A 12737-nucleotide genomic window follows, 5' to 3' on the forward strand; every position below is an offset into this window, starting at 1 on the left:
CAGAATTTTAGAAGAAACTACTTTTAATAAGCAGCAGCCAGTAGTGTCGTGCCAGTTCCTTTCAAAACACACAAGTTACCCGTGATCAAGACCTCTATTGTCAACTGAGGCGCTTACTCTTGCCTCCAACGGCTTGCACGTGACAAACTTCTACAGCAGCACCCAGCTTCTTCAGTTCACTCAGCCAGATCATCTGCTTATGGGACAAGCGATCATTGGGACCTTTCACTTCCACCAGCTACAAAGAAATACAGATGATTAGTAGTGTGCCTGTGGAGCAACCAAACGATCATTAGCTCTCACAGACTAAGTGTTCTTTCATGGCTATTATTTGCAACAAAAATATTACAGATTTTTGCCCAATGGAAGGCCCAGTGGGTGCTAAATTATTAACCCATGTTCCTAAGTTTAAGAGAATGAAATTTTACGTAATAAATATCACCAAAACACATCGGCACTGGTGAATGAAGATACCACATACTCAACAACCTCACCTGTTCCCACTAACACAGACAGCCATTTACTCAGATCTTCTGGAGACCCAATTTCTGCTGTTCAGCTGTGTTTTATAAGCCTGTAACAAGCTGAGAGATGTGCAATAGTCTTCTAATACCTATTGCACTACCATGCAAGACACAAACCATGGTTGTTCACTCAATTTTTGTAGCAGAGACAAGACACAGGTGTTGTGTTGTAGTTTCATATATTCAAGTTTTTGTGTAAGTAAGTGGTAACATTAGCACCCCTTGCTAACAACAGTCAGAACGTGTATGACAACTGATTGCTAACAACAGTTGCTTTACAGTCATTTTAATCAAAGCCCTACTCTACAACACTACCTAGCCACCTCTTGCTGTTTCTCATGCCCATTAAAGCTACAGCAAAATGCGATGAAGTGGCAGCTAGATAAACAAGCACCTGGTACTTGCCATAGTTTGTACGGGCTGACAAGCGGAAGGTTTTATACCTAAGGGTAAGATCAGCTGAGTACTTCCATGATCTCCCACTATACCTTGAAGTGATTGGTGTGCGTACGCCACACAACCAGGTCAGGCAGCCCCCCTCTGCAATGGCGCAGGTCTTTCGAAAGTCGCCTAAAAACACCGCTCAGAAACATTCCTCCAAGGCAAGAGACAAGGCTCTGTAAGAGAAGGTTTGGTAGTTGGTGGGGTTTTTTTATTTTTAATTTCCTGTACAGCCATTTCCCAGCTCTCACATATTCTATGGTCCAGCTCAGCTTTTTGTTTAGTCACATGTAACAAGAAGCTGAAGTAGATGTTATCTACAGCAATTTCCCTGCTGTGTTCCCAACTACTGTTGCATGAAAAATGACTGTATCAGAAAAAAGTAACAGCACTTGGGATTAGGGAGAATGGTGCTGAAGTCCCCACCACTCACCATCACTCTTGGCTCGGTGCCTCAGTACAAACTGTGAGCACGCTAGAGCTATGTGTGACCTAACAGCAAGCCTAACCAAACAGAGTGCCCGCTCAGCAACAGTTGCCTACCTGAACTTGCTGGAGGGAAATAAAACGCCCCCAGGTAACGAGTGCTGCTGCTTTTCCCTCCTGAGCGGTCCAGATGTCAGTGATCAACTTTGCCAGTGTCTCTGAGGAAGCTGTATGAAGCTGCTGGAGTCTGGCCTCAATGACATCCCTCCTGTTCTCATAGAAGCTGTCAGTGTATAAATCCAGGGGGAACGTCTGTATAAAAAGGTAAATACAGCTCTGAGGAGCTGCCAGCAAAGCAGCGATTCTAAGCCTGACAATGCCCTACGTCTTATTTTTATTATATCATCTCAACTACACATTCACTCAGATGATTTAACTTTAACGTGGCCACCCCATAAACCCTGGGACAAGCTTTGCATATATTTTAACACCCAATGCCAGCGCAACAAACGCTGGCCGTGTCTTAGCCTGTGCTCTGTTGGTGTTTGACCTCTAGACAGAGCTTTCCTTTAACAGGCACCAAAGAGCTAGCTGCACGCCTAACTCTCCAAGCAGTAATATTCTAGTCAGGATTTGGCATCAGAATCGAGACTGCTCAGCTACAGCGAGCAGTTTGAGGTGGGAAGAACAAAGCAGTGATGAAGCTGGGGAGTATTACTCAAGCTGCCTAAAGGCAGAGCACCGAGCACATTACGGTATAAAGGCACTGCAGCAATTACTCAATTTTGAACACAGCTGAAAAAGGCTAGCGAGCAGTGTAGCTGAGTGCCATTCTAGCCTTTCAACATCAAATGCAGAGCACTTAGAAAATGGCAAATTTCAGCCTTACACAAAGCGCTGCCACAGCTAATCCCACAATAAAAACACAGCCTAGGAATGACTGAGAGACTCAGGTGCAAGCTTTCAGCTCATGCTTGTTCATGCCTGAGGCTTGTGATAGCTTTGCTCTGCATTAATATGTAAAATCTAGTTTTAAAAAAGAAAAAAGTTTGCAAATGAGCTGTAAATACTGGGCTTGTTATAAACAAAGAAGGGGTTTTTTTTGCTGTGTCCCCTGGGTTTTTAAAGTAGGCATAATCTACATATGAGCTAATATAAAAGGAAATGTATTTAGAAAGGCAAGCTCTCTGGTAAATGGTAGTTTGCACTGACAAAGCAAGCTTGCTTTTAACACAGGACGTATTCTTCCACTGACTACAAAGGAAACTTTGACAGGTGAGGTCAGCTATAGGACATATGCATTTAGCCAGATGACTCCCCCATCTGACAGCCAATCCAGACTTACATAGCAATTAGTTACTGAGGAGCCCTTTAGTAACAAGCCCAATGTAACAGTAACAAAACCAAGCAAACACCAAGATCTGGCTGGCAAATCCCTCAGAATAAAATGTTAAATCTAACCCCAAATAAGTTTTTCAGCATGGTTACAGAGTCTACAGCAATGGGTAAAGAAATTAAAAAGAGGGCCTTTCAAGCCTACCTGATAGGAATTTCTGAAAACATCGGGTATGTCATCCATGAAAATGATATCCCACATGAGAATACCATACAGTGTAATAAATGTTGAGCCTTCCCCATGAATACCTAAAGGGCAAAATTTAATAAAAATGGAAACATTAATTTCTACAGCAATCTCATATGAAGAGGTACTACATCATCATGAGCCAAACCAGAAACATGCTACGTTCAGGTTTATACACAGGTGAAGTCAGTACGTACTCACATTACAGCACCAAGTTGTAAACGCAGTTCATTACTTCCACCGTTTGCTAATGCTTCCTATTTCCAGGCTAGTGGCCTTCATTTACAGCATAGCATTAAATTACTATGCCCTGTCACAAATAAGGTTCTAACTTTAACAATTTCTAATACACAAAATGTTTTCGTTTTTACACTAAAAAGTAATATATTAATAAAAAAGGGTTTTATATATATATAAATGGTTTATATTATACATATACACATACATGTATACATACATATATGTATATGGACCTATGCATACATACACGTGCTGCAAAAAGCAGTCACTCACCACTAGCAGCCCAATGCCCAGCCAGTATACTAAAAATGTAATACATTAATAACAAAATGTTTGTATAAATAAAAATGTTTTCTATTACATTTACATATATACATACACATACACACGTACATAGTATATAATACATAATATAGTATACCATAATAATGTAACTATCTAAATATTTCATATGGAATTATAAATATATAACTGTATATATATTAATAGCGAATAAATGTATATAAAGTATATAAATCTACTAATGTTCTATATTATTATACTCTTATATAACATATGCTACATGTACATATATAAATTAGTTAATACATATTATATCTCATATCATGTATTATGTGCTATATGTTAGATTATGTGTTTTGTATTACTATATTAGTATAATATTGATAATACATAACATAGTAAAAACATATTTTATAGTATATAATTAGATCTTGCATATTGTATAATATAAATTATATTGTGTTATATATTATGTATTATGAATTATGTATGGTATATTATGTATTATATATCTAATTGAATACTTATATAACATTATCTAAATTATATTTAACATATGTATGGACATATGTACATATTGTATATATTAGGTCTTATACATGTGTACAAATATATGTGAATGTACATGCAGAAGTATGTTCATATGAACACACACACACACACTCTCCACAACATTGCTGGGCAACGTGTGCCAGTGCTCAGTTACCCTCATCGTAAAAAAGTGTTTCCTTATGTTCCCATATCTATATGTATCTTCTTATATGTCTCCCTATGTTCACATATGTATATATGTTCATGCATTTATGTGTTCATACATATATTCAAATAAAATATATACACATGTATGAATGTATATATGCATGTTGATACATGTGTACGAACACACATGTATAAAATAAATAAAAAATAAATACAAATTTAATCTTAAAAAATAACCTGCCTGCATATACACGTTCGTACATGTGTATGTATTTTATACAAAAATACAAATTTAATCTTAAAAAATAACCTGCCTACCTTTTTTGTATTTTGCTTTTTTCCTGTAATACACACCTTCTCATTTGTCCATGGCTTTTCACAGCTCCGAAGTTGTAAAAATATATAAACAACTGCTAGCAGAGCTGAAAATCAAGCCTTTTCAAAAGAAGTTGCTAAGCATCCTGCTATGGTATATACTGTTTCATGGTCACCTGGTACCAAAAATCAGTGGAAGTTTACTTTTCCTTAATGACACTCCCTTAAATGACACTGCTGGCATTTTGCCCCTAACAAATAAAGTGACAAGTAAGTGATTTTCTATGGAGATAAAGCAGAAATGTTGGGTTTTTTCCTAACACATTTCAAAACCACCTTAGGACTATGAAGGCAGCAAATAATTAAAGGCCAGGAAGGAGGTCAGGTGGAAAATACGTATTAGAGCATTTTTGGTAAGGAAATTACATATGAGAGCTGTTTGGAAAGGAAACAGAATCAGACCAAAAACTGGTCTAATGAAATCAGCTAAAACTGGCCAATTTTAACTAAGCTGCTTAGCAAATTGGTTCTTGACTCCCACAGTTATTCTACTGTACAAAAAAAAAAGTTACCATTACCTTGATCAAAACCATTCTGCCTGTAATGAGTTAATGCCAGCTCCTCAACTGAGCACATGACTGTGGATACACTGAGGTCTTTGCTTCCTTCTTCATCACCAACATCCTCCATTAGAAACACAGATTTTCCCATTCCCACCTGGGGACACATCTTTCCTTTGATCGTAACCTGAACATATTAAAAGAATTAATTACTTTACAGCATCACATTTACAAAGCTTTAGCCTAGGTATTCGAATCTCTCCTAAAACACACATTCCTCCTTTTCAGTTTTCTTAAATCAGAACTAGACTTGTTTCCAAAAATCAAATTAATAAAATTTAACCTGCCATTCTTGTGAAACCCTTCTGTTTAGCTTTTATAAATTGGCAGATTTTTCAGAAAACTGTGCCTAGCGAAAATGCTGGGCAGACGGGAATGTAGTCTTCCTACATGCAGGAGTAGGAAGAAAGAATATAGATGACTGAGGAGACTGATTCTGGGCTGAGAAAAAGAAGAGCTGTAAGGAGATACGCAGAGATGAGGCTGAGAAAGCGAGGCTCTGCTCTGACTCTGCCCAGATACAATAACCTTTGCAACAGTAGGGAAAAGAATGAGTTTTAAACAATCCGTTCCAATATGATACAAGTGCCTCGTATTGCATCTTTGCATAGCACATACTTAGAGTGCATAACTCCCAAAGGTTACTAAAGAAAACTTGCCTTTTCTGAGCCATTAATTTAATGCTGACAACATGCTACGGTTACTATTACTTCTTTTTACACACAGAATGCTTGGCCAGAAGACACCAGAGGCAACGCACTGATTTGATCAGCCTCTTCAGACAGAAAGGTTCTGAGAGCAGTGGAGTTTATAGCTGATCAATTCAGAACAAGTATTCAGTAAAGCAATGCAGATTACATCAGTGTACAGCTGGCTAACTTCAGCTAAGCAGCTGACCATATATTAAATAAGTAGAAATACTTGTTTACAAGAGGCTTTTGTTTTAGAAACACATTTGTATTCATTTTCCTGCAGCACAAGTAAGTCAGTGGCTGGTGCACAGCACGTAACAACAGTCTCCCAGGTTACTGTTTCTTGTCAGAAGAAAAAAGACCTCGTGAGTTGTTGATTCTCAGAAAACCACCAGCAACTCTACTTACATGCGTCACATCCTCCACAGTTATGACTGGCAGATCATGGAACAGGCATCTGAACTGCTTGCAGCTTGGTGAGTCTCTGATTCGTAGGGCCCGCTGGTAGAGAGAGAGACGATGCCCAGTACGTACAAATGGGTCTGCCAGCCCATTTCTAATGCAGTCAATGGCCTAGCAAAGCAAGGTAAGAAGCAATAATTTAGAAAGACCTATGCACATCTGTCTGTTCTTACTAAGCCCAGAAGATTTAAGGAGCACAAAAATTGTGAATGTAAAAACCAGCATGTAAGACAAGGCCACCTTTCTTACTTATGTACTGAAGTTCTGACTAGTAGATTTGCACTAGCAGGCTTCTGGATTCAAATTTGCACTAGTACAGGAAAAAGAAATTACTCTCCATGTGTATCCATCCATCAATTTAAGATTAACGAAGTGTAAATTCTCCTTAAGGGACCAGAAAAAAGAGTGGGTTCTAAGGTAAATCAATTTTTTTTCACTCCAGATACGGCCTCATCATGACTCAGGTTCAGAAGCAGAAGTGTTTACTGCAAGAAATTTCTCTACTTCTCACACATTAGGCAAATTTATAAGGCAGAACAGCATGGAAGCTCCTCCCTTCATGTCAAATGGTGTTCTTCTATGCAACAGAAAAAAGCAGGCCAACCAAGAATGAGGGTACACTCAATATTCAGTTTCTTAGGAGAAACTGTTTGCCTGACCTTGGGATTCCTACCAATATCTGCATTTTTAGGAGAGCCTGCCCTGCTGCTCTTCTCATATGAAGTATTTTTTTTAAATGTTTTCAATGACTGCAGCGTTCCCCAGCTTTACTGCATGCAGTTGTGAAGATACCTTCTTAGTGTTTTTCAAGTGCTGATGTAAATTCAGAGCGAGACGATCCCACCACCGCCCTCTGCTGTCAGTACAATACACATCCTGAGACAGAAGAGTCTGCAGCTCCTGCACCGCCTCCTGTAGCAACAGGGTTCTATCTTTATTAATTGAGTTAGAAAACCAAGTTGAAGTTTCATTATATAATTAGCTTGTCACTTTCCCTTCTAATTACTGGGTACTACAAAACTTCGTCTCTGCACTATTCAAACCCCATTTTTACTCCAGCACCCAATGTATTCGGGTGCATGGGTATATCTTAAAAACGCTAGAACAGAGGTATTTTTGTGTAAACTTAAAGATTAGCTGCCAAAAACCAGTACTTTTGTCCTTTCTGTATTCCTTATTGTATAGGAAAAAGACATGAATATTACTTGTTGCCTTTTTGCAGAGGCAAAGTCTTTTTCAGAGGCCTTTGGACATGTTAGCTCTGAAGGTGAAGAGGCAGGGATTTCACAGAAGACTTTTCTTCCAAGATTTTGTTTAAAAGCAATAACCAAATCTAGTGAAACATAAATATCTTTAATAATAACAAAACAACAATGTCTCAGCAGCAGTCTTATGGTATATTACATATGGTAAATCTCCAAAGCATAAGCAGATATCAAAACAATTTAAAACTTTCTAAAACAGCAAGAAAAAAAGGCTCTTTTTCCTTAAAAGTAACCCATTAAGAGACCTGCAGCAAGTCCTGGCAAACATTATCACCATTTTCCAGCCGCATCAGAAAGGTAACTTGATGTACATTAAACATGTATTCCTATTCGTTTCACCACTTTACCTCATACATGTGAAGTCTCTGCAAAATTTCAACACCTTGAGAAAGGATTCTTGTATACACCCAGCCAACTGTGAAATGTCGCAGATACTCAGGTAAAACTCTGTGATAGCTGAAAGAGCAGAGCAGCTCAGATCAATTTAATGATGGCAATTAAAATTCTTAAAATTCTCTTACTAAGAATACTTATACCTAAAGCATTTACAAAATTTAAAATGCCTCATATATCAAAATTGAACTGAAATTAGTATCCCAGCTGCAAAGTCAAGAACCCAGTGCAAGCTGCGCTTGCACAGCATACTTTGGTTTCAATGGCAGTGGAATTATTAGTTAGTAAGTTTTACATCAGATGCAGACCAGTAATTTATTACATCATGTTTCATTACTGCCAACTTGTTCTTATAAGTCAGAAGGTTAACTTCAGAAACACAGCTGACCAAAAGAAAAAGGTTAGAACAGGCATTTCCTGCCTTAAAAGAAGATTAACATCTTTTGGGTAGACACCTCTATGCTTCAAGACAAAGCCTTTTAAATGTCTTACTGAAATCAAAATAGGTTTTTCCATTGTGTTCAGTGTGAAATGGAATAGACCTCCAAATGGCCCTCTATAAATACTATTTTAAATCAGTTGCCAGGAAAATGAATGTAATGCCAAATATAAGGCTTTATCTTTCGGTGTATCATTAAGCCAGAAAACAAAGTAATTGAAAGAAAAACTGATGAAGGATGCTTCAAAAACAATACACGTTATTTTAGTTCTCGTATCTTTAGTAACATTTCCTGAATGACACCCACTTGGAAGTTCGAAGACATGAATAATAACCCAGTATATTTTCCCATAACATTTGCAACATTCGTTCACTCATAGTCGATTTTAAATTCTGCTTATTGCAATTTGTCTAAAAGCCATAAAAACAAACTATGACAAGGGAAAAATAAGGCTCTTGTTCTCCTGCATTGGCATATAGAACAGAAATGCTTCAGCGCTTCATCCATGCCTACCAATTCATTCCCAAGGTTTTATAAAAAAGGACTTTTCATATAATCACTTAAAAGCTAAACAACCAGGAGGTTCAAAGCTTTCAAGAACATTAAAGCTTCTAAATTTATTAGGCTTAAATCATATCTCTAGTCTATAAGCCTCTCTCAAAAGGAAAAGTACCAAAAGTAAGGTAATACAGTTAATAGTTTCAATATGAAGACTAAGGTAGTTTCCAGTGTATTACCTCAAAGAGGGGTGATTTTTCAGTTCATTCCAGGTCTCTTTAGCACACATATATAGTTGATTAGCTTCTTCCCAGTTCCCATTTACCATTGCAGTGGCTATATCATTTGACAGATAAGCAGCAGTTGCATACCTAAGGGAAAAAAACATAATAAATGTATTGGGCTCAAAAAGCATTTATAGTTAAAAGATATCAATTCCTCCATACAATACCCTTTAGAAACTCTCTTCCAGTCTCCAAAGATATTGAACCATGCAGCCAACTTTATTCTTAATCTTGTAGGATCCACAGAGTTTATACTAGCAGGATACATTATGTTTAAAATTACTTATTAACTAGTGAATGTATTTTTTGTTTTGTTTGGAGTCCATTCTAACAATCATCATAGCAAATGAAGAAACAATTTTCATCAGCGGATGATCATGAAGCAAATAAATACGCTATTTTCGTTCAAAATGCAAGCCACTGTGAATTACAATAAAAAATGCATTTAAAATCATTGCAAAAGTGCACTTCTGCCTATTTACATCTGGAGTTCTATGTGATGGATTCTTATTTGCCTATGCAAGTACTGCAGTAAAGCTTTTATAGAAATAAACAATTTCCAAACATCAAAGCTCCCCCCTACCTGATAAGATCTTCTCTGTCCTGGAAGACCTGTGTTTTCCTATTTACAGTGTAACTGGGGAATACCATACGCCCCATGTTTACCATAAGGACTGTAGAGAGCTGGCCTTGACCAGCACTAGCAGCTTCTTCATCCTCCATTGATTCAGACAGTGAAAACAGCAGCAGAATTCGAGAAAAGACAGCCCGAGGGCCTTTACAGACCCTGACAGATTTTCCAGCCAGATCCTTCACCCTGTAAGTACAAATAAAATTATTATAACAAACGGGTTTTACCATCACTTATAAAAATTCAAATATACTGAATGAAATATAAGAATAATTTTATTTTCAAGCCAATTAATGTGTAAACTTGATTTTCCTTGAAAGAAGCAGCTTGAGAAACCATATAGTGCATAGTCAAAGAAATGCATTAACTAATAAAAAGTTTAAGGGCCAGACTTCAAGCAGAAAACAATTGGAACAAGCTGCCTTTTGGGTGCAGCCACTTCTGTCACTATGCCAGGCAGTACCAAATAGCACAAGCAACAAGATGTGGTTTGCTGTTAGGGCAATGCTTACTGACCACAATTTGAGATCCCTTGTTTTAGGGTATTTCCATTAGCACATCTTCATGGGGTTGGACTAGATGACCTCTAGGGGTCCCTTCCAACCCAAAACATTCTATGATTCTATGATTCATCCTGCCTTTTCATACAAGACAAGGTTGCTGTTACTTGTCCACAGGACAGCACAGACTTAAAACAGCATTTTCTCTCATCTCTAGTATTTCAGCTGTCAACTACAGCAAAGAACATTACATTCCCGAAGTTGATGTGGCTGAGCAAGTAACTATCAGCCATTTTTCTTGAAGCCAGCACCAAGGAATTTTTTGGAATGTAACTAATTTTCCCAGGTTCCTTTCCATTTCCTGAACATATTTTTTTCTAGCTTTCCTTTGTATAGTTTAAGCCAATATTCTGAAAACAATTTTGTTTCTGTTAAGAGATATTTATACAAAAATATGCATCATGCATTGTCATGTAGTTCAAGTATCTAGTATCAAAGAGAAAACATGAAATCTCAAGTGATACAAAGTATTTTCATACTGAAGTTTTTTATAGCTGGATTAGAATGAGGAAACAACCACATGTCCTTAAATTAAATCATCCTCACATATCACAAAGTCCCAACATCCTCTAACGCAAGATAATCATGGCTGCAGCTGTGATCACTTCTGTTTTCCCGCAGGCCAACTGAAGTGCAATGTTGCTGGAGACAATGACGCCAGTGTGAAATACTACTTTTAACAGAATGGGAACCACTAGAGCTCCTGTTGTATTTTGAAAACAACAGAGACCAAATAAAACTACAGGGGAGACCTGATCGCCCTCTACAGCTACCTGAAAGGAGGCTGTAGTGAGGTGGGGGTCGGCCTCTTCTCCCTGGTAACAGATGATAGGACGAAGGGAAATGGTTTGAAGCTGCGCCAGGGCGGGTTTAGGTTAGATATTAGGAAAAACTTCTTCACTGAAAGGGTTGTCAGGCTCTGGAATGGGCTGCCCAGGGAGGTGGTAGAGTCCCCATCCTTGGAGGTATTTAAAAGAAGGATAGATGAGGTGCTAAGGGACATGGTTTAGTGGTCGGGTGGCAGGGTTAGGTTAAAGGTTGGACTCGATGATCTTAAAGGTCTTTTCCAACCAAAGCGATTCTATGATTCTATAAAGAAGCTAACTGTACTACGCCAACTTCCCAGTTGTGAAGCTCTGCAAGCCCAGCACTAAGCCTGCATTAGCCCTCTCTTGGCATAGGCAAAGAAGACCTTATGGATTCATGTAATAACAACTCTTCACAGAGGGATGATTTTAAAGTTCTTCTTCCAATACTAGGCCCCTTTAATACAAGGCATTTTGTGGTGAATCACATGACAGATTTCAGGGGGGAATATCTGCCCAATAAACACAGCTATGCAAAACTTGACAAAGCTTTACCTCTCTCTCATTTGAAAAAGAATACCACAGGAAAGACACATTATGTTATTGAAGCAAATGCAGTACATACTGGTATCTGTCAGCTTCCTACCCAACCTGCATTTTGTACAGAAAAGATTCCACAGTTACTGAGTTCAGACCCTTGTCTCCAGCCTACTAGACAAGCTGCTAGACAAGCAACCTTTGTTTATATGCATTATTATTCAAACAGTTACTTCTTGGTATTACTTACCAAGAGGTAGCTGTGTCAGAAAGCTTATAAACTCCAGAACTGACTCGTACCCTAGCACCAGTATCCTGGCCATTACTTTAGTTCATATTCCTAGACTTTTTGTGGATGTTCTAGCTACAGATCCAGCCCTAAACACCAAGAACAGTAATGCTGTCATCACTCCTATTAGGGCAGAATGACACCTTAAACCTGAATCTGGACCCTGGAAGACCTGGAAGTCAAGGGCATCTGATATAGACAGCTATGACAACCACAGTGAAAAAATTCACAAGAAAGAAAGAACACTTTGTCCAGCAAACAATCTTTTCCCTTTACAAATACTGTCAAAAAGGAGGTTCTATGCTAAAGTACAAAGTCAATAACAAAAAAAGAGATTATTGCTCCCCTCTAATTTTACTAAAAGAGCTCACCCAGCAAACGAACATCAGATAGTTGCAATTACTTTCCCTATGTCTTCCTAGATGTTTTTCTGCACTGATCTTGTTTTAAATGATTCAGAAATGTTTCTCTGTATAACTGAGTAACTTTGGAGATAGACAATCATGTCCACAGCTGAAAAGCATGACATAGCTTAAAAAAAAATCTAATATTTACCGTTCTGTTTGACCCACTGTGAATCAAAATTTAATGCTGCCCTTTTTTATTCATAAATTTACTAAATGCATTCCTCTCTTCAAAAGTCATCTTGATTGAATCATTTGAAGCATAACTTACATTCACCTGCAAAATTTAACTATAAACAAACTTACCTTTTTAAAATCACTGTACCAATACCAGCCTGATTCCTGCT

General features: G+C 37.8%; 1 protein-coding gene across 1 annotated transcript in view; it reads right to left on the bottom strand.

Annotated features, from left to right (window-relative positions):
* The window catches only part of FAN1 (FANCD2 and FANCI associated nuclease 1), a 20463-nt gene continuing 7726 nt past the window's right edge, over window positions 1-12737 (bottom strand). The window contains exons 3-13 of the mRNA XM_009643964.2: window positions 12697-12737; window positions 9747-9980; window positions 9119-9250; window positions 7896-8004; window positions 7076-7195; window positions 6230-6394; window positions 5088-5256; window positions 2932-3035; window positions 1509-1703; window positions 1013-1141; window positions 1-238 (exon numbers count right to left, since the gene is read on the bottom strand). The exon at window positions 12697-12737 is cut by the window's right edge and continues 167 nt beyond it. Of these exons, the coding sequence (XP_009642259.1) occupies window positions 101-238; window positions 1013-1141; window positions 1509-1703; window positions 2932-3035; window positions 5088-5256; window positions 6230-6394; window positions 7076-7195; window positions 7896-8004; window positions 9119-9250; window positions 9747-9980; window positions 12697-12737 (1536 nt within the window). The 3' untranslated portion in view covers window positions 1-100. The remainder of the gene's footprint in view (window positions 239-1012; window positions 1142-1508; window positions 1704-2931; window positions 3036-5087; window positions 5257-6229; window positions 6395-7075; window positions 7196-7895; window positions 8005-9118; window positions 9251-9746; window positions 9981-12696) is intronic.

The sequence above is a fragment of the Egretta garzetta genome, unplaced genomic scaffold (assembly GCF_000687185.1).
Source record: "Egretta garzetta isolate BGI_Z169 unplaced genomic scaffold, ASM68718v1 scaffold287, whole genome shotgun sequence".
Classification (NCBI taxonomy): Eukaryota; Metazoa; Chordata; class Aves; order Pelecaniformes; family Ardeidae; genus Egretta; species Egretta garzetta.